Here is a 23,134-nt window from a genome sequence, read left to right on the forward strand (position 1 = left end):
AGAAATTTCTACTTTATCTATATGTTTACATATTTGCTGCATCAAAGTTAAAACTGAATATATGCTGAGTTTTAAGTACAAAAACCCAGGCTGAAAGATTCTCAAGGAAGTCAAGGGCAATCATAATCCAAATCACTAACCCCATATTCAGAGGATTTCTGGAGAATACACTTCTATGCAAGTATGCTCAATACTGCAGAATGATAGATATGAAGCAGCATGCCTGTTGCACATTTAGCATGCTTCCTTAGCTGAAGTGCTATCAATCACATGGGACTTTCACCACTGTACATTCTTGGACGCAGCACGTCAAAGTTCTCCAATACAACCTTCTGGACAGCTGTTTTCAGCTTCTGGAAAATGGCACAGTCCAAGCTGAACTGTAACACAAGGAGGTTATTTATTTTTGCATTCTGTTTGATCTTGAGCAATAGAGATTACATTAAGCCAGCATAGTTTAAAAATTCCCCCTGCAGTCCCTCCAACATACTGTGACCCTGCCGGAGCCCTATCCAATTGCTCTAACAGTCTTGCTTTCATGGTGATTTCCTCCCTGTTATGCCACAAACTGTGAGGCAGACTTATCTAACATTGTGATGCAGACCATTCAAAGGATATTTTATATCTGGAAAATGGAACAGGAAGAGTTCTTTTCACCTATGCAAATGCATTTACTTGAGTCATGATAGCCTTTCTCCAATCAAATTTGAATTAATAGACAATTCTGAAACAAAACAAATGATTTACTTCTCCAGTTGGCCCTCACTGTAGTCTGCACACTTCTAATTGGCAACTCTTTGTAACCAAAATTTAATATATGAACTATTTCCCTGGATTCCAGTCTTACTTATCAAGAGGAGAGGTACAGTGAATGGAACTACAAGAGGGAGACACACTCCATGAAACATTTTCTTCAAATATCATTTCCCATGCATCTTAACCAAGGACTGTGAAACTGTGCTCCACTGAATTGAAAAATTATTGCAAGTGAATGGAACAGAGGATGAAAATCAAGCTGCAAATAGGCTAGGTCAACCCATCCTTACTGAACATTGCTCTCCTGTGAATGTGTGCCTGTCTTGTACTTGAGACACCATTGGACTATCTAGCTTAGCATTGGGCTACAGTTCCCACCAGTATGACTATTGTTATAAAAGGGATTGTCCTTCAAAATACCTAAAAGGCACCACTCTGGAGAAGGTAGGTCAAACCTTCTCCAAGATTCTAAACATGGGACCTCTCCAGTCATACCTAAGACATTGGGCATTGAACCTGGGCTCTTTAGGGTGTAAAGCGTGTCTTCTACCATGGTCATAAGGGAGTGATTGGCTTATTGATTTGTTTATATATTACTATCGGCACTGAATGTTTGCCATTATCTATTTTGTTGTGAGCTGCCCTGAGTCCCTTCGGGGAGATAGGGTGGGCTATAAATAAAGTTTCGTTTCATTGCTTTAAGCTAGACTCTCTCCTTAGAATCATAGAAACACGCAGTTGGAAGAGACTACATAGGCCATCTAGCCCAACCTCCTGCCATGCACAATCAAAGTACCCCTGACAGATGGCCATCCAGCCAAAAGAGGAGCTTTCACCGTACTCTGAGGCAGTGAATTCTTTATGGAAAACTGGCCAGATAGGCAGAACAGTGATACCACATTAAGCAGGAAAAAAAGGAAGAATGGTCAGCTGTGTCCTAAAGATTTTGAAAGTAAAGTTCTGCCATTTCCTATAGACCAGCCAGTTTTCAAGTTATATAGACCTTCAAAAATGTGATATACCTGCCACAACAAAAGTGTGATATACTTAGAATCATAGAGTTGGAAGAGACCCCATGGGCCATCCAGTCCAACCCCTGGCCAAGAAGCAGGAAAATTGTATTCAAAGCACCCCCGATAGATGGCCATCCAGCCTCTGTTTAAAAGTTTCCAAAGAAGAAGCCTCCACCACACTCTGGGGAAGAGAGTTCCACTGCTGAACGGCTCTCACAGTCAGGAAGTTCTTCCTAATGTTCAGATGGAATCTCCTTTCTTGTAGTTTGAAGCCATTGTCATGAGTCATAAAACACAGAATCACTCCTATTCCTAAATTTAATTCCTAACATTAGGGTTCCTTGAAATCAATAGTCTGGAGAGCTGAACTTTACTGACCTCTGCCTTATACAAACAACCAAGGACCCACCCAGACAGTCCCATATCCCGGGATCTGTCTGAGTTCTTTTTTTTACCAGAGGCATCCAAATGATGCCTCCTGTAATAACACATTAATTAGATACCCCACTAGATGCAGGCCTTCCTGAAAGCCCTGGGTCTAATCATGTATTGAGCCTGAGGGGACTCACTTCCGGGTCCCCATTGCTATGCTGAATCTTTTGGACTCTTGGAGCCCAAAGGTCCACGATGGTGCCCACTCCCTCCCCCCAGCCCCCCATTTCCCCCTAAATAAAGTATTTATTTATTTATTTATTTATTTATTTACTTTGCTTATATACCGCTGTTCTCAGCCTGAGGGCGACTCACAGTGGTAACTTGGCTGGCCACCATAACATTCCTCCTTGCACCTGGAGGGTGCAAGGAAATGACACACTGGGAGGGGAAAAGATATTTTCTTCACAACCCCCCCCCCCCCCGCTTACCTGTAACATCATTTTCTCATGATGTTACAGGAGGGCGCAAGGAAAGTTTTACTTTATATTTAGGGGAAAATGGGGGGGGCTTTGGGGGGGCTTCATGCCATCATGATTATAATCAGGATGGCATGTAGTCACCCCCCAGGAAAGCCCGGGGTTGGCGTGGGAACTCAAATCTGTGCCAAAGCAGATTTTTATAACCCATTTTGGCACAGATTTGAGTCCTGTCTGGTGCCCCAAGTGTCCAGGAAATAATTCACATTTGCCTCTTTCTCAATGGAAAGATCAAAATGTCTTTTTCTTGACACATGTTTGTCACTGATTTCCAAGGTTTGATCTAAGTAATTTATGTCCTCACATTTGGAAATAAGATGGAATGCATCTATATTCGTTGTTTATTTCCTTTCACTAAGAGCCAAAAGTTCCTAGAATTACAACTACTCTTGAAGTTCTTTATCTGTTGAAAGATTCTTGCTCTTAAAAACAAAACAACACAACAACCCCCTGAGACCATATTTTCACAAAATGTTGTAGTTTAAAGAATAGGAATTTCCTTTTTGGAAGAAGATCAGTCAATTGAGCACATTCTTTCATCAATGTTGGAAGCCTAAGAAGTAATTATGAAAGCATTCTGTCAGAGGCATTACAATTTTGAAGACATCAACACTTTGTGAAAATACTTCAGAACACAACGTCTTGATTGGTTCTGATAGAAATTGGCAGTGTATTGAATCATTGGATCTCTTCATTGTTGTTATTTTGTCTGGGGACTTATTTGTTGCTTCATTATTTTTTCAACAACAAGAGTGTGGCAATTTGCTATATGTCAATCACTGATTCTTTTCATTTGCTTTTACATAAAAACACATCAGTGGATTAAGAGTGCAGTTAAATAAGTTCATTGGGGGTTCCTCAGTGTAACGACAACATAATAATCAAATTAACTGCTTGAAGAAATTCAGTTTGCTACCTTTCTTCACAAATAGGGAAGTTTTATTTTTTCCCAAAAGCAATGATTTTTTCCCCCTATGAATAGAGTAGAAGTAAATACCTTTTTTATGGATGGCAAGAAGCAGAGAAGTGTGTGTATATGTGGAGATATGTTCCTGGACTTTGCGTAGATACATGAAAACATGTATAATAATGAACTTAAAATGAAGTCTGTCTGGCTCAATAATACCATATAATCATCCTGAAGGAACTAGAGAATGTTCTATTAGACATGGATTAATGAAACCATAGATATGGAGGTTGTACTATATATGCACTTGCATTTGGTAAGTTTAATAAACTAAATTTCATTTAAGTAAAGGTAAAGGTTTTCCATTGACATTACGTCTAGTTGTGTCTGACTCTGGGGGGTGCTGCTCATTTCCATTTCTAAGCCAAAGAGCCAATGTTGTCCACAGACGCCTCCAAGGTCATGTGGCCAGCATGACTGCATGGAGCGCCATTTCCTTCCCCTGAAGCATACCTATTGATCTACTCACATTTGTATGTGTTCAAACTGCTACGTTGGCAGAAGCTGAGGTTAACAGCAGTTCACCCCCTCCCTGTATTCGAACCACCGACCTTTCAATCAGCAAGTTGAGCAGCCACCGGGGGCGCCCATAAAAATTAGTTTAGCAACTGGAAATAAACAAAAAAGAAAGAAAGAAAAGAAAGTTGACCACTATACCTATCCTTTGTATTACTTTTTTGGACATCTTTTCAAACTCCCAGATAGCCAATGGCCTCGATGTTTGGAGAATTTGGAGAGTCATGGATCACAAAAGTAGAACTTCTAAGCTCAATTCCAGACAGACATGATCTCAAAATTCTGAGAATAAATTTGAGATCATTTTCCAGAGTTCATCTTATAAGAGTTGCTAGTGCTGAGCCTAACAGTAGGCATAATAAGGCAGCGGCTCCAGGAAGTAAATCTTATCTCAGGGGAAGTGAAACAAGGAGATGGCACACAACCCATCAGGATAGATTCTTAATTAATTTCATCCTCAAAAGAAGTGATCTGGAATTTTAGAAGAGTTCAATCTCCCACATGTCTCTGACTGACCTTGGGAAAGACATGCATTTTCAGCCCCAGAAAACCGTGTAATACGTCTGCGTTAGAGTTACCATAAGTTGGAAACAAAGGTACACAATAACAATATTTGTAGTTAATCATGCTATGTTCAAATCAAATCAAATCATTTATTTCGGTCATTGACCAGCACAGGAAATAGAGTCACATGCTATGTTCATATATATACAAAATATTGTATTAATTGACACCCCCCCCCCCACACACACATTTCAAGACTTTCCTAAACTCAATACTTAAATTTTGGATTTCTTTAGCTAAAGTGATGCTTTTGTGTGTTGTTCCTCTCTGATGAATCGTTGCTTGGCCACATGCTCTTATCCATACATTGTTGTTGCTTTGTCATGTATGCCCCCAATTTTCTTCTGTGTAATGTTGGAGGGTTTGGAAAGAGCTGTATTTTTCCTCAGTGCTATATAGACAGCTCAACACATCTTAGAAGCTGTTTCAGAACTTTTAAAGCCTATTTTCAGTGACTGCTGATACATTAAGTGCTTGCAAAAGTGGTCTTGTAGGTTTACACTCTCTTCTAATACAATCAAGGCTTTTTAAAGCAAGGCAAATGGATTTAACATCTGTAGTTGGTTTTGTAAGTGCCAAACAATTAAAAGTGTTTTCTTGGCATAGTGCTTCAACTGAATTGCTCCTAACTTGTCAAAAGTGCATACTTTTATTGTTGTGGTGTTTTCTGTCAGGACAACATAATTTTATGGGAGGCTGGACAGCTTGTGGAAGCTGATGAAATGCCTTAAAAATGCACATGTTTTTTCTCTTGTCTTTTATGGTCATGTCTTTTCAACTGTTTTAACTACTTTATGTGTTATATGTTTTTAAGTGATGGTTCATGTTGTATTTTAAATATTGCCAGGCATAATCCATCATCTTTCTCTATGCTGATGACTGCAAGAAAGGGGCAATGGCACCAGTTCAATATATGGACAGTAGAACAGTCTTGCTGTCCAGATGTCCCAGCAAACTAGACTTTCACCCAACGTTGTGTGACAAAGTAATTTTAAAGCAAAAGAACAACAAAAACAACAACACACAATATTGGCCAGACATCATTGTGCTCATAGGCACAGCCAGCCTTCTACTCAGAGTAAGTCCTGAGTTTCTTGCAAGTGTAGACAAGCCCTTCATCAATGTGAAGCGTCCAATCACTCTGAATTTAACCAGCCTATTCTGAGCTTTTTTAAGTGAGTGATTATGTGATTACTTTTCTGATGGGTTTTGGAATGTTTCTTCTTTTTAAGCCATTCATTTGGAATAATATATGTGTCAGCAAATTTAAAAAGCTACTTTTGTGGGATCCCAGCTTCCCAAATCAGCCAATGAGCACATTCAGTGACCATACTGGGTAATTTTCTGGGAGTTATAATAAAGAAAAAATAACTTTTTTTGGCTTTGGCCAGGGTAAGATATATATAAGATGTTTTAGTAGTTTAAATTGATATACTTCTTATGACTTTAGGATGAAGTTATTTGATTTATCATATCAGAAGCGAACTGAGGGTACAGTTATAAAGTAATTAAAAAACACAAGGTTTAAAAACTATCATTATACTAAATGTCCTTTGACCAGTAGCTGGTCACTTGGAGTGCCCCTGGTGTTGCTATCAGAAGGTCCTCCACTGTGCATGTGGCAGGGCTCAGACTGCATTGTAATAGGTGGTCCGTGGTTTGCTCTCCTACACACTCGCATGTTGTGGACTCCACTTTGTGGCCCCATTTCTTAAGGTTGGCTCTGCAGCCAGTGATGCCAGAGTGCAGACTGTTCAGTGCCTTCCAAGTCGCCCAGTCTTCTGTGTGCCCAGGGGGGAGTCTCTCATTCGGTATTAGCCTTAGCTTGAGGTTCCAGGCTTTAGCCTGCTTAAAACTAAAAACTAAATGCTCACGGGCTTCTATACCGAGAGACTGCAGAACACACTACCTTCAGGGCATTAATCCTGATACAGCTGCCTTGTTGGAAGACTATTACAGGCTCCACAACAAAGATCCATTTAGTGAGCAAGCTCTTCAGGCAGTGTAGAACATTTTGACCTCCATCTCTGAAGCCAAGTAAAAAACAGTGGATAAAGTTGATAACAGAAGCTGACATGGGCAGGAACAGTCAGAAGGTGTGAAGGCTGCTAAGATGATTGAGCAATGATCCATCACAAACTAATACCCATGCCAACATAAAGGCAGATCAGACAGTACATCAACTTCTGAAGAATGGGAAACCCTACCTTGCCACAAAGTAGGAAGGAAACCAGTAGTCAGACAACCAGGTAATGAGAACAACAACCTTCGTGAACCTTTTACATCTACTGAATTGGACATGGCTCTCAATAAAGGTAAAAATGGCAAAGCAGCTGGCATGGATGAACTATGGATGGCACAAATTAAGAACATTCGTCCAAAAGCAAGGTGCTGGCTGCTGAAGCTGATGAACAACTGCACTACATCCTATCAGATCCCAAAATCCAGAGGAAAGCAAGAGACATAGCCATTCTGAAACTAGGCAAAGACCATAATGATCCAAAAAGCTATAGACCAGTCTCCTAGTTATGCCATCTTTACAAAGTTCTGGAGAGACTTGTTTTGCATAGAATTATGGAGGGAAAAGGGTGAAGTGAACCCTAGTTTTTAAAAAGTGGATACATTAGTAAATTAGTTAGAGCACCTCTCTCTCAATTGCAACCCTTCCAGTCCCTAAATAATGCTAGAAGAACCTCTTGTAAAAAGGAAGAGATACCAGGTAAAACCATTAGCCTTTTAAGTGCCAGGACATTCTTTGTTATTTAATTGCCACTTCAAAATTGTTTGCAGCAAAATGCCACATGCAGTGTTTTACAGCTCGATAGTACTGCTCATACTAGATATACTTTTTAATTTCTAATACTCTGAATAGAATGCTATAAACTATAAGAAAACACTTGAGTTTCAAGGAAAGGCAAAGGGAGATAATTACTTATTTTCATAGGTGTATATATAAAATACATACACACTCATTCACACATTCCCTTGAAAGGAGCAGTTTCTGGTTCATTACGTGGTAATTCTTCATTTTTAAGAGTGAGCATTCTTCACAATTTCATAGTCTCTAAAATAAAATATGAATGCTTACAAAATAGCTGTAGTAATACCCATATACTTATATTTGTCATGAATATTTCCATTCTGAAATGGTAAGAATTAATGTGTTGAGAACGATTTCTTTATTACAGTGTATTATTAAAAGAAAGGTCAGACTTTTCAAAGGCTAACCATAATTCACACAAGCTTCTCATCTGAACATTTACAAAAGCCATTTTGTATATACCTTTTTGTTTGATGAGTGAGACAACAAAGTCCAAAAATGACCGAGTTGTTCAGTAAACAGTGCCTGGAAATAAAACTTCTCTTCCCGAAACCCGTGTGACTGAGTTTGTTTAAGAAACGGGAGTTGAAGGTCTAGTGCTGCAGAAAACTAAACTGGACAGCTGTACTAGATGAAAGGTTGAATTTATAATCTCCAGGGTTAATGTAGGCTCATTACACACATATATACACATTCTTGCGGAAGCTGGAGAATGAGGCAGGCAGACATCACCTCATCACAAAATCCTTCACTTTCAAGATACTAGAAAAGTCTAGCTTTCTTTCCAGGTTGAAGTCTAAAAATAAATTAGTAGTCAAATGTAATGCAGACGTTTTGTTCTGAAAATGAGAACCTTCCTATAAAGGTGAGATTTTCTGGGTAAATATCTTGCATTTCAAAGCAAACATAGGCACAGAAAACACACTGGGACTGCACAATTGCTAATGACACAAGATGAGAAGGCCTCCATTATTTATTATGTTACTTTTAATAAAACAAACACCCCAAGCTTGGTACATTTCCATGGAAACTCTTTGAGGCATACCTTAGAAATACCTTCCAGGCTGGCAATATCATGAGGGATTGTGAGGAATACAGTGTATGTCTCCAAGCTTTTAAAAATTTGCACGGTATTTATTCATTAATACAATCTTGGGAGTCTATGTTGGGGTCTGAATCATGTGGACTGAATGCTGTATGCTGTTCTTCAGGGGTTTTGTTTAGCCCTTATCGTCCCTGCAAACACCCTGGAAATCAATCCTATTTTGCCCTCCAAGAGTTTCAGAGAAAAGGTACTTGGATCAACCAAGTTAAACTGAAAACTGCTCTTCAAAAGGGGTGAACCTCAAAACAGCAAAAACCTCACTCCTTCCCATTGACCAGAGCTAATGTTGCTGGTGGGTATTATGGGATGTTGTGTCTCTTTGGAGATCTAAGGAAGCCCCAAATGTGATGGTGGAATCCTCCCAGCTCCAGAATATGCCCTTATGTGGGTATGTGCCATATCACGGAAGCGCAAGGGTCAGATCTAATTCTTAGTTCCAACTAGGGGTCACCTGCTGAATCAATGGCTTTGAAGAGTGAACATTCACATAACTCTCATTGATTCAATTAGAGTATGCAAACTGGGACTAACAATAGAGTTTAGGCCTGGCAATGTTCACAGACACCTTTTTTTTTTTTTAAAGAACGCACCCTGAGAACAGGTAATGTAACAAGCAGATTTTAGTTTAAAGATGATCATGTTCTACAAAAGTGAATTAAAAGGTGCATTCATCTCTACTGATTTTATGGAAAAGATTAAAAATGTCATGACTGAGCAAAAATATTTTAGGGTCAGTCTTTGGCAGCTACTGTTTCAGAGCATGAATGCTTTCCAATCACTATTTGCTGTCCTAACTGAACATGGCCTTGGACTTCAGTTGTTGCTAGACAAACAGCCACAAAAGGAAACTGCCCACAAGGTAACAAATAGATCCCCTTTCCCATGATGGAATCCTGAGGTGTGTATGTGTGCACTTGTTATGGAAATAATGGGGTCTTTAATCATTATAGGCCTGTAATTAATATCAATGATGTAGCAATTTTGTTCATAAGACTGGGGTCTTTATTGCATGAAGAAGACAAATCAGCATTGAAGCCACTTTTGTCTTTCTCTGTGTTGGGGGTCAGAATTGTGTGGTCTACATGTTGCATGTGGCGCTCAGGCATCTAATTTAGTCTTTACAGCCCCTGCAAACACTTTATGTCACCCTCACTTTGGGGTTCCTCTCGCATGACACCATGTGCATCCCATTGCCAGTTAATCTCTTCTATTATTGATGGGTTCAACCTGTCAAGGCTGTAGATGTTACCACACTCTCATCACCATCCTGGTGTAATTGGATCATTCTGCTTCTGTACAGGCATGATGACACTGAAGTGACAATCATGGGGTGGGATGCAACCTCCATCCCTCACATATATTCCCAAGTGGCAATTAAAAAATTAAGTTGTAATTGATTTTAATAACCATGTTTTAAAAATATTTCTAAAAATTATAAAGCAGCTGAAGTGAAGTAGGGAGGGATTACAGTGTTATACAGAAGAGTGTAAGACTATGGTGTGTGTCAACCATACCACTCATAGCATGTTCTAGATTAGGCCCCAAAACTGAAATGATATCAATGTTGGCACCAAATATTGTAGGAGAGCATTCCACCACTGAAGTGCCACCAAAGAGATGGCTGTCTCCTACGTTCTCTCCCTATCAGTAGGACACAGCAGGGTCACTCCAATAGACCTCAATTCCTGGGTAAGCATATGTCAAGGGAGATGTTCCTCAAGCATCAAGGTCCCAAGCCAACCCTTAAATGTTATCACCATTGCCTTGACTTGAGACTGGAACCAAGGTCCTTTTTAAACACTGCAATGAGTAAGGACAATGTATTAATTTCTAAATATATAAGTAAATGAACAAAGTCGAGTTGTATATTCTATCTGTTTATTTATTATGTTGGTACAACTCTACTCCTTCAGCAACTTGTAGGTTACTTATGGTGACTGGTGGTGTCCTTGTCAATGGGGTAGTAAGGTCACTCCAGATTTTATTCCAAACTTTAAAGGAACTATCTAAACGGATGAACCTCTTTTGGGGCTCAACACTTTGGATACCTTATTTAGAGTCCAGACTAAAACATCATCATCCTATTCACATGGACTCTTACTCTAAGGGGGGGGGCACCCTTAATTTAATTGGGGGGGGCACCCTTTTATTCTACTGAGTGGCTTGTTTACTTGTTGAGGATATCAGGGTGTTTGTCTTGCTGGAGTGCCAGTACGCTCTCCTAGCAAGAATACCAAGCAATCAGGGCTGCTTTACAGCTGCCTGCACAACATCATGTTCTCATCACACGTCCTGCACATAGACTGCTGGTTAGAACATGTGCGGAGTCATAAAAATGCTTTCTGTGCAACTGTAGGTCAGAAATTAAACTGAAATGGAAGGAAATTGATCAAGGAAGATTTTCTTATAATGGAGCTCTGTCTCACAGGGCTGACAAACAACACAAATCAAAAGGTCATCAGATGTAATTGATTTTATTTAATTCAAGTGCATTTGGTTTGCATTTGCTAGAAGGGAAGAGACCACCCACATATATACATAGTGGAGTACTTAAGTCAAAATTAAGAGGGGGGGGGGGGGCTGGACTGTTGTTAAAAGATCTTCTGATTGCAGAGTTTTTCAATGACGCAAAAGGAACAGGGCCACTGGAAACAGCCCTGTGTGTTTATATTGAGGAGTCATATTCAGTGGATTTTACTAATGTGTATATGGCCTGTGGCTTGATTTGGAACTGGATTTGGCAAACAAAAATATTTTCCAAAAATATCTGAAAAAAGCTTGTTTTCCTACAAGCCCAATTCCAAAATATATACTAACTCTTGAAAATTCCATGACAACACTAACAGCATGACATGGCTGAATGATTAATAGCAGAAACTGCACCAGTAACAATGAGATCTTGTGAATCCTCCATTTTTGATGCTTGGGATGCTAAAATGGGAGGTCTGTTTTGATGGGGACTTTGAGAATACACTCATGAGCATGCACATTAGGGGTCTAAGCTTAAGGAATCTTGGAATACCTAAATTTAGGGCATCTTGCATTGTGAAATATCAGGAACTCTGGAATGCACACATGAAACTCCTCAAATACTATCAGGCAAAACTGGACCTCAAGACTGCTGTGTTGTTGAGTCCCCCTGGGAATTATAAATGGAAAGTATACTAAACGATCAAGTATGTGTGTGCATATGTATATATACAATTTTAAGAAAACAATTGTAGTTGAGTCCTCTTACAAATATCAAGTGCTGCATGCAATTTGTGTCGTGCAGACTTATCTGGGAGTACACACATTGAACACACAGTAAGGACTTTTAAGAAAATATTATTTTTGTAAAACTTTCATAGTTACGTCGAAGGCTTTCATGGCCAGAATCACTGGGTTGTTGTAGGTTTTTACGGGCTATATGGCCATGTTCTAGAGGCATTCTCTCCTGATGTTTTGCCTGCATCTATGACAAGCATCCTCAGGGGTATCCTCACTACCTCTGAGGATGCTTGCCATAGATGCAGGCGAAATGTCAGGAGAGAATGCCTCTAGAACATGGCCATATAGCCTAAAAAAAACCTACAACAACCCAGTTTCATAGTTAAGGTTGATTGAATGATAATTACTATAATGACAATATGCCTTGCTCTTGTGACCTCAGGCATTGTGATAGCCGTTGTGATCATTTGACTGAACATTTCAGATCATAGTGGGAGGTTAACAGTCTTGCCTTTAATGGGTCTATGAAACTTCTAAACTCTTTAAAAAATTTATTAAGTCAAGGGAAAGAGGGACTTATAGCAGCTATCTTTACTTTGTGTACTAAAAAAAACTGAAGAAAGAGGTCCACAGATTTTTATTCCTCAACATCTAGTCTGATGTTGAGGACCATGCTGAATTAGACCGGAGCTCTCTAGTTGGTCCTGACACCCACTACTTATCTATGATAAGACCACAAGCACAATATAAATGCATTGCAAGTTCTTCCTTCATCTCATGCTCTCCAGAAACTGGATCATATAGGCAGTAGAAATGACATAAAGCCACCCTGACTAGGTTCCAGGATGAGTCCACTCTTTATTCCCCTGACAAGGACAATCCTGTTCTGTGACCATCTTGGCAGTTCTTGAACTTATTTGCACAAAATAATGCATAAAACAAGACATAAATCCTCGGCATCTCAATTACTAAAATCATTATTCAATCGCATTGTCCAGTCATTCCATAGATCAGAGCTTGTCTGTTACAGCGCATTTGTAAATGCTTGCTCAAAAAGCCAGGTTTTAACTTTTTTTGCGAAATGTTAGGAGAGTGGGGGCTAATCTGATATTCCTCATGAGGGTGTTCCACAGCCAAGGGGCCACCACTGAGAAGGCCCTGTCCCTAGTCTGTGAAGAAGGCAGGACCGAGAGCAGGGCCTCCCCAGACGAACTTGGAGTCCTAGATGGTTCATAAGGAGAGATACGTTCAGACAGGTAAGCTGGGCCAGAACTGATTAGTGCATTATAGCACTTTGAATTGTGCCCGGTAGCAGATTGGCAGCCAGTGGAGTTGGAGCAGCAGAGGAGTTATGTGCGCCCTTAGCGCTGCTCCTGTTAACAATCTGGCTGCTGGCCGTTGGACCATTTGGAGCTTCCGAACAGTCTTCAAAGGCAACTTTCTCTGTCTGTGACACTATTCCTTCAGAACAATATTTTGGTGCAGAAAAAAACAACTGCACATCCAGCACAGAAAATATAATTGTACTGTCACCGCTGGGCCTGTATCTGGTTGGCTTTAAAATAGGATGTGTAACCTTTGCACAGCAGGAACCCAGAGGGCCCAAGGAAAAGTTCTCAGGGGCTTCCTCTACAAAAGAATCTTCAGATGGCTTGAGAAATACAACAAAGTCTTTTATTAATGAAATCAAACAGGAACTACAAGGCTTTCTTGATAAAGTATTGGTTCTCTCAATTTTGTCCACAGGGGACAGGCACTGTCTTCAATAACGTTTTCTTTAAAGAAAAATTCCCCCTTTTAACTTCTCCCAGGCTGACTAAAATCCAACCCTCGCTGATGCGTGCTCCGCTACTAGGCCGAACTGCTTCTTGGACGCCGAGTGGACCTACCATCAAGGCAGTGGATGTTCTCCAGCTGGAGTTCTTTAGTCTTTAAGGCTGTTTTCCTGGAGTTCTTAAAGCTGTCCTCCCCTGGATTGCTTAAGGCTGTGGGAATGCTTCCCTGGCGTTCTTTCCATGGAGATTCTTAAAGGTTGAAGCCTTTGTACAGGGGAAGTTACACACATTCTATACATTGGCTAACCTGGCTGAGACTAACTAACAAAATGGCTCACTTCCCTCCAAAGCCCAAAAAGGGGACAGGACTAGGGAACCTAATAATAATTGACAAGCAATTGACCCAATAACTGCAAAGTAATGAAAGCCATCTAACTGCAAAGGCATAAAACTTTAAAATGCATGCAGCAATCAACAAATAGCAAGATAAGCTGGAGCTCCTGGTGTGGCTGTCCCAGAACAATAATAAATAGCCTTTTCTACGAGAAATGTTTTTAAATGCTATTTTCTATGGAAAACTACCAAATTCTGTTCAGTTTTTAAAAACTTTCTCACAGAATAAGAAAAGAGCTAAATTTATTAATGGCTTCATTCCAGAATGAAAGAGGTGAAGAATGATATCACATTACACTGTGACGAGAGAGTGTAACTTCATTTTCACAAAATTACATAGCAGTTGTGAAATATTGTTTTGTTAGTGAACTGAATGCACATGTGAAACACAGAGGGTTCACCCATGTATAAGGCTACCACATGTGAAAATTTGGTTCTGCAGCTTTGAAATGAATATAGCCATTAGGTATCAAACAAAGATGTTCAACCACTTCTATAAGACAGCAATGGAATTCTGGCCATTGAGTGTGCTGAAAGTTCCTAAGTAGAGAAAACTGAGATCCAACTTGGGCCTGTTGAGTTTGCTCCCTGGAGGCCTTCCAGAAATATAATGCTCTGCTTATATATTCCTAAATATAGCACACCATGCAACTGCATGTGCAGGAGGTTACGGATTGTGCTACACACGCCTTACTTTTTCTTAGCCAACTATTTCATGTGAACAAGGGAGGGAGGGGAAAAAAGTTTAGGACAGTATTTCAATGGGTTATATTTAGTTGACATGCATTCCCCCTTCAAGTAGAGGGGAATGTCCTGCTATTTTTAATCCAGTCCACTAGGAAGGATTATTTTAAACTTTAAAAATAAATATATTGTCGAAGACTTTCATGGCTGGAATCACTGGGTTGTTGTACGTTTTTCAGGCTGTATGGCCATGACATTTGCCGACATTTCACCTGCATTTATGGCAGGCATTCTCAGAGGTTGTGAGGTCTAAAATAAAATGCTCTTACGGCATTTTAAAAAGCTAAAAACCAATGTTCTAGCATACATTATATAGCCAAACTTTGGCATCCTTGAGATATGTATGAAGTCGGCCCTTCATATCCATGGATTCTACACCCACAGATTCAATCAATCATAATTTGAAAATATTTCATAGGGAAAAATTCAAGAAATAAACCTTGTTTTTGCCATGCACTGAACATGACATTAATATGCAGTCATATCCTTCCATAATTTCACTGATGCTCAGGCTCTCTCTGACACACGTTTGAATTGTTTGCCATTTTTAAATAAGGAATAGCATTTTATCAAGCTATTATATATAAAGGGAATTGAGCTATGGGGCTGGGGGTCCTGGAACCAACACTCAGCAGATGTTATGAGCCCATTGTATATATGTGAAATGTTTTTCAATATGGTGATACAACTGTGGACCAAAGAGAACTCCAATATGCTGATGATAATGTAGTCTGTGCACACTCAGATAAAGACCTACAAGCCACTCTAAACACCTTTGCAGAAGCATATGAGAAGCTTGGAGTCTCATTGAACATCAAGAAAACCAAAGTACTCTTCCAGCAGACACCAATCAATCACTCTGCAATGCCAGAAACACAGCTTAATGGTGTAACATTAGAAAACGTTGACCATTTCTGCTACCTTGACAACCACCTCTCCACAAAAGTCAACACTGACACTGAAATACAACACCGCTTGAGCAGTTACTCTATTCCCAACTCAAGAACAGAAAACAAAATGTTGGGGGACAGGAAAAGAGATTTAATGAAGGGCTCAAAGCCAACCTTAAAAACTGTGGCATATACACAGAGAACTGGGAAGCCCTGGTCCTTGAGCGCTCTAACTGGAGGTCAGCTATGACCAGCAGTGCTGCAGAATTCGAAGAGACACAAATGGAGGGCGAAAGGGAGAAACATGCCAAGAGGAATCTAATCCTGACCGGGACTGCCTTCCACCTGGAAACTGATGTTCTCAATGTGGAAAAACATGCAGGTCAAGAATAGAGCTCCACAGTCACCTACGGACCCACCACCAAGACACTACACTTGGAAGGCGATCATACTCGGACAAGGAGGAATCGCCTAATTCCAAAATTTCCTGGACCAAAGAGAGCAACCAGCTGAGTGATAGCATTGCGGACGATAAGCTTCAGGTGAAACTGAACCGTATGACCTGTGCAGAGTTTCTAGTTTTGAAAGTTTAAAAAGAAGAGTTTTAAAAGAATCTGGATCTGCTAAAAACAGAAGGAGGCCAGCTCACACATACATTTTAAAACCAGAAAAAATGAGGACAAGGCAACTTTGTTTTAAGGTTTTAAAAAAGGAATATTTTAACTGTTTTAGTCTGAAGATATTACGTTTGGCAGCTAGCTGTAGAAATGGAGGGTAGCAGAGGCTTAAAAGGTGACATAAACAGCTATTGTTAGTCTTTGGAGAATCTCCCTGGATTTACTGGTTTGTTTGTTTTTTAAACAAAAGCAAAAGCTCTTTCTTTTGTATATATCTAAGAAAATGGCAAGCAAAAAGCATATACTCAGAGGAGAAAATATAAAAGTTTGATAATATATACGATCGGCTTTCTTTATCCATGGATTCGGTATCCACAGATTCAACCATCCTCAACTTGAAAATAGTCTTAACACATCCAAAAAGCAAACACTATTTTCACCATTTTATACAAAATACAACATTTTATTACACCACTGTATATAATGGGACTTGACTATCCACAGATTTTGGTATCCTAGAACCAAACCTCAGTGGACACCAAGGGCCCAATCTATCAGCAAACTGAATCCTTGGGCAAGTCGCACACTTTCAGCCATCGGAAAACTCCAAGAGTCCCCATAACTCATGGGAAAAGAGGTTTGGAAAAATCTGAAGCAATTTCCTTAGTTAATGGTAATGCATATGCAAATTGCAGATTTGCTTATTCATGACTTCAATTAACATGTTTTCTCTGGAAATCTTTAGCTCTTCCAGTGTGACTGTAAACTTAGTCAACTTTGTTGGGTTGATAATAAAATCATGCCAGAGAACCTAGATATTCATAGAGGGGGATTTTCTGCAGTTAATAAATAGCAATGTTTTCCTTTGTGGTTTGTCACTTTTGCAGAGATCCTGTGCCTTTCATCCCCAGGAAATGTGGAGGGCTGCTTGTATTTAATGCTAATAAATAGCTGTTCTAGGGGAATTGTTATCAAATCTATCTGTATCACCAAAAACAAAAAAGGAGAGAAGAAAGGCAGGGGAAGGCATCACTTTTGAAAAATCATCCAGAAATCTCACCTGGCACTCCAGCCTTCATCCAGTAACTGATATCTGTTCCTTCCCCATTTCCAAAGAGTTGTGTGATGTTGATAGGCTTCAGCAGCTTCATGATCTCCTTCATGATCCCACGTGCCTCATCGCTGCCTGTGAAGGCTAGTCCAGAGGGCATGAATGTTCCCTCATCAGACTCCATAACAACATCAAAGTTGGAGATATTCACCTGAAAAATATGAAATGGACATCTAAACATGAAAGACTCAGGACTTTATCACACCAACCTGTTTTTTCACAGCAACTGCATTGTTTAAGCAAATGTGAACATATCAGTATGGAAACAATAACTTCCACACCTTATCTCCGATAATATCAGAATTCCACTTCAGTGATGCACATTCCTACAATCTATTTTTGCACCACTTTGCTTGACCCCGCTTTCCTACTCATTTCTGTCCCTCATGATATATAGTAAAGGTTTCCCCTTGACATTAAGTCTAATTGTGTCTGACTCTGGGAGGTGGTGCTCATCTCCATCTCTAAGCCAAAGAGCTGTCATTGCCCATAGACACCCCCTAGGTCATGTGGCCAGCATAACTGCATGGAGTGCTGCTACCTTCCTGCCGGAGCTGTACTGCCTAGCCACGTCTATCACTTTGTTCTGTTTTCAGGGTATGGCTTATATTGCACAAATGCTTAGAAATCTACTCACATTTGCATTTTTTTGAACTGCTAGGTTGGCAGAAGCTGGGGCTAACAACAGAAGCTCACCTCATTTCCCAGATTCAAACCTCCAACCTTTCAGTCCATCAGCTCAGCAACTGTGCCACCAGTATTATTTTTGTTTTGCACAATTATGGCAAAAATGAATTTTAAAAGAACTAGGGAACTGAGTAAAAGCAATGTTGCTCCTGCCCACCATGCTATATTTGGACACTGGAAATGGAGTGGCTTCAACCTGCCTGGAGAAGGGAGGAGAGTCATGCCTACTCACTCACATCACCTGATAGCTGTGATACTGGAACTACTGTGTAATAAAGCAAATGCGCTGGAAAAGACTAGTTGAACAATGGCCATTAATTGGGTTTTCCCATCAATGAAAATATGTCATCCAATAATAATGGAAATTCCATGCAGTAATGGGAAAGACATGACATTATGTAATAAGTCCCAGACAAATACACTATTATTCTGCTGAAACTGTGGTTTACCACCGTAATGTGATAAAGCCCTTAAACACAAATAACTGCTTCCAAAATTAATGGTAAGTGCAAGACTGGTCATACCAAAATATTTTAAATTGCTGAGGATTTGGGAAATTGCATTAGTGAGGAAAAAAGGCTTACCATAAATTTACAAGAAAATCGTCTCACACATGACATTAAGACAACTTGAAACTGTGTTATTAATTTTGCCATCAGACTTGAAGGTATTATGATAATGCAAAAAAGATATGATAACTTTTGAAGAAATGCCTTCTAAATATGAACAGATAATTGTATTAATGTAGTTTTAAAATGGCATATATTGAGATACATAATAGGGATGGAAAACTCAAACGGCAGAGTTTTGTTGGTATCTAAGGCTTGTGTAAGTTTCCTTTCAAAAGCAACAAGGTAATTGTTTTAATGTGGAACAGCTATGTTAGGTTCAAATTTGCAGAAATTGAGTTTTGCCAGTGGAGCTGTCTGGGTTCAGTTGCACAGTCTTGCATCTGAATCTTATATGTCGCAAGAACATGTGTTAAATAGTATAATTAATGCATAATTCCACTTTCAGACATTTAGTAGTGTCCCACTTCCTGTCTAATAACATGGCACCATAAGAAGAAGAAAAACCACAATTCTTCTGGCATACTTTTACATGCTTTAGATGTAAACCAAAGCTTAGGAAAGAGGTCATGCTGGTTGAAGCAGTCTAGAAGATATAGGATCTCAACCAACATGTTAGCTTTGCTTCCTTCTGAATTAATTAAAAAGTCCTTTCTGTTCCAAATATAGGAAAATATGCAAATTTTGATCAATAGTTTCCTAATTTTGGTAAACAGAGCAATTATTTATTGTTTGTTTGTTTGTTTGTTTGTTTGTTTGTTTGTTTTTGGAGCCCCCGGGGGTGCAATGGGTTAAACCCTTGTGCTAGCAGGCATGCCGTTGCGCCTGGGAGCTATAACTCTTAGTGAAAGAGACATAGACGTGACATCTTTCCCCCAGGGGATTGTTTCTTGCCTTCCTTTAGAGAACTGGAACTCCCAAGGACCAAAACACTGTAGATAACTCAAAATAGGTTTTATTGTTCACAAGAGTTATCCCTTTAAGGCAATAAGCTGGAAGTTTCAAAAGGGTAAAGGAAATATACATTATAGTCTCTGGTTGTCTTGGGTCGAAGGAGATATCGCAGCCGAGAAGCTTTTCCTGTTCCCTCTTTTCTCAATGGCAGTGAAAGTTGGAACAAACACAACCCCCAGTCCAATGGCCTATGTTGAAGGCACAGAGTCTTCCTTTGAAGGCGTTTGGATCTTCTCAACATTGTCCAGGGTGATCTGGGCATGAAATATGAGTCCCAAGGGTAAAAAACCTTAGAATTGGTGATGAGAGGTAACTTAATAAAGGGCTTGAGAGCCAAGTCTCTTTCTCACATCTATCTGATAGAAAGTTTGATGGTAGAATGAAGAAGGAAACACTGCCCTGCTCTCTAGGAAGAGGTGGGGCCAAACAATTGAGCAGGAGGAGCAATTCAAGTGGTGCAAACAACATTGATTGACAGGTATAAATAACCAATCAATCCAACTATACATTTACAAACTAGGCAAGCTTGGGCATGTTATACAGTTTAAACCTTTGCACTTTGCACAAGTTCTATACAAAGGTGATGGTGCCACTCGCACTGTCACATCAGGACTGGTTGATGGACAGGTTGGCGATTCGCATCCAGGGAGTGGGGTAAGCTCCCATTTGTTGCCCTCTAGCTTCTCATGCGGGGACATGAGAGAAGCTTCACACAGGATGATAAAACATCAATCATCCAGGTGTCCCCTGGGCAATGTCCTTGCAGACGGCCAATTCTCTCACACCAGAAGCGACTTGCAGTTTCTCAAGTCACCCCTGACATGAAAAAAAATGCTTTTAAAAGCTTTCAAAAGATAGTACAATGTCCAGAGGGTTATGGTTTATAAATGCAACCGATCAATCAATTATAAATAAACAGTAGCAAAATGCTGTTCTGTCTTCATGAGCTAAATTCTCCTGGTATAGCTTTTCCTAGAATGGGAAAAAATGTGGGGGACCTGCCTGTGTTATATGTATTAAAGATGAGTCAGAAAAAGGGTCTGGCTACCTTATTTAGCACTACAAATACAGTTGAATAAAGGATCCAAGCTTTTAACTTCCAAACCTTTAAGAGTTAAGCCCTCAAATCCCCTGGCCCTGCATGGATAAATCTGCTGGTTTCTTCCACATTCAGGTATATTAAATTTCAAATTCCTTCTATCCACAAAATGAAAAAAAAAGTTCTGATAAAAAGCGGATTAAAGTGACATTCTTGTGTTTGTTTAATACCTAGGTTGTAAATATAGCCTTCTTGAATCTAAATTGGGGCATTAAAAAGTGAGGGTTTTTTGGACAATATTTCCTAGACTGCTCCAGCCAGCAGGAGTTCTTTTACAAGTTTTAGTTTAAATCTATAGTACGTAAAAGTATGCCATGGCAGAAATTATTTTATTACCTATGCTGCAATGGAGATGGACAAAGAAAGAGCATTTGAATCCTGCAACCCATCCAAAAAGAACACATAAGCTACACTTAGGAACTTGTATGTCATTAACTGTGTGTCACCTTGAGTCTCTTTTAGGAAAGAAGAAGCAGAATATAAAATACATGCATGCATACATACATACATACATACATACAAGTGTGTATATTTGTAGGATGGATATGGAGATGGACCCAAATAAACAGGAGTTTGCTCTTTTAAAAAAACTGATTGCAAATATGCATCTAAGGGCCCTTCCAGACAGGCCCTATATCCCAGGATCTAATCCCAGGTTTTCTGCTTATCCCAGATTATCTGGCAGTGAGGACTCATATAATCCATAACAGATAATTAAAACAGAAAACCTGGGATCAGATCCTGGGGGCCCTTCCACACTGCCCTATATCCCAGAATATCAAGACAGAAAATCCCACAATATCTGCTTTGAACTGGGTTATCTGAGTCCACACTGCCATATATACCAGTTCAAAGCAGATAATGTAGGATTTTCTGCCTTGATCTTCTGGGATATAGGACTGTGTGGAAGGGCCCTGGGATATAGGGGCTGTCTGTGGAAGGGCCCTAATATGCCATACTAAACCCCACATATTAGGCAACACTGGTACAATATTTTGAATATGAAAGAAAATGCACAGACATGAGCAGATGAATTTTAATGCAGTTTTTAAAAAAAATAATCATGAATCCAATATAAAAATATTCAACCATAACTATTAAACAATTTGAAACATAAGAAACTCAGTGCAAGCAACTGGTCTAAAGAAAACTCTCAAAACAACATGTAGAAATCACTTTTTTACTTATACCCAAACTCTAGATCACACAGAAGTTTGGGTATAAGTAAAAAACAGTATGAAGATTGCATCTGGAAAATCAAATCTTTTTAGAGGTCCTTCCACACAGTCATATAACCTAGAATATCAAGGCAGATAATCCACAATACCTACTTTGAACTGGATCCACACTGAGATATAATCTAGTTCAATGTGGATTTTAAACAACTATGTGGAAGGGACCTAAATCAGCAATGCTTTGGCTTTTCAGACGATGCTCAATATTCCTATCATCACTTCTATAATTAAATATCCAACACCTATCTGTTCCAGGTTCTGTCCAAACATTATTTAAAACAGTCTCACAATAATATTATGAGGCACATAGTTATTACCAAACTTAATAGCTTCATCACAGAAGAAAATGCTCTTCTGACGCCTGCAAACTCTTTGGGAGGATACTTTGAAGACTGGGCTTTAGGTGTTTCATTTTCTTTCGTTATTTCCTTTCTGACCACCCAAGTAGTTCTGTTCTGTTGTAGACAGTAAGGAACGAAGTGAACTATCCTCTATTCCATTATACTCTCAGAGACATCAATTAAACCTTGCTTAGGAATTCCAGAATCACTGGCAGAAGACTTTTAGCCTAGAATTTGCTAGGATGTGAAGGCATGAATCACAAATCTGCCATACATAAAGATCTTTCTCAAGGAAGTGAAGCTGTGACAGACATTGCCTTTACTTCTAAGAACTATTGGGACACTTGTTCCTCTATGGCAGCATTTCTCAACCTGAGGTTTGGGGTCCCTGGATCCCTGGGGTCCCTGGGATCCCTGGGCGGGGGAGCAGAACAAACAACTCCGCATCTATATGCTTGCCCACAATGCCCTGTCTCATGCACAGAGGAAGAATTGGTCAAAGCTACAGACAACACAGTTGCCCGTTTTTGGTCTAAAATTATTAGCTGCTTGTACTTCCTTTATTTTATCAGATTTATATTTATTTATGCAATGCTTTTGACATTAAATAAATAAATAAATAAATAAGTGGCCAGGGTTTCTGAATCTCAAATATTTAACAATAGGAGGAATGAGAAGGTCCTTGCTTTCTCAATTACATTGCTCTAGAAAAGACAGCTCATGAGAAAACAAGAAGTTGTTTCAAACACAACAGATATGATTTCCATTTTTTAAATGACAGGTCTCAAAATGTTGATGTAACATGTCTCATCGATTTTGACATCCCTGACCTATTCTGTCCAGCAATGCACTTTGG

At 39.5% G+C, this 23,134-nt stretch overlaps 1 protein-coding gene across 1 annotated transcript in view; it reads right to left on the reverse strand.

Annotated features, from left to right (window-relative positions):
* Positions 1-23,134, reverse strand: part of CPQ (carboxypeptidase Q) — a 215,098-nt gene that overhangs the window by 16,061 nt on the left and 175,903 nt on the right. Inside the window, exon 7 of the mRNA XM_060775640.2 lies at positions 17,343-17,544. Within this exon, the coding sequence (XP_060631623.2) occupies positions 17,343-17,544 (202 nt within the window). The remainder of the gene's footprint in view (positions 1-17,342; positions 17,545-23,134) is intronic.

Source organism: Anolis sagrei, chromosome 4 (genome assembly GCF_037176765.1).
Source record: "Anolis sagrei isolate rAnoSag1 chromosome 4, rAnoSag1.mat, whole genome shotgun sequence".
NCBI classification, from domain to species: domain Eukaryota; kingdom Metazoa; phylum Chordata; class Lepidosauria; order Squamata; family Dactyloidae; genus Anolis; species Anolis sagrei.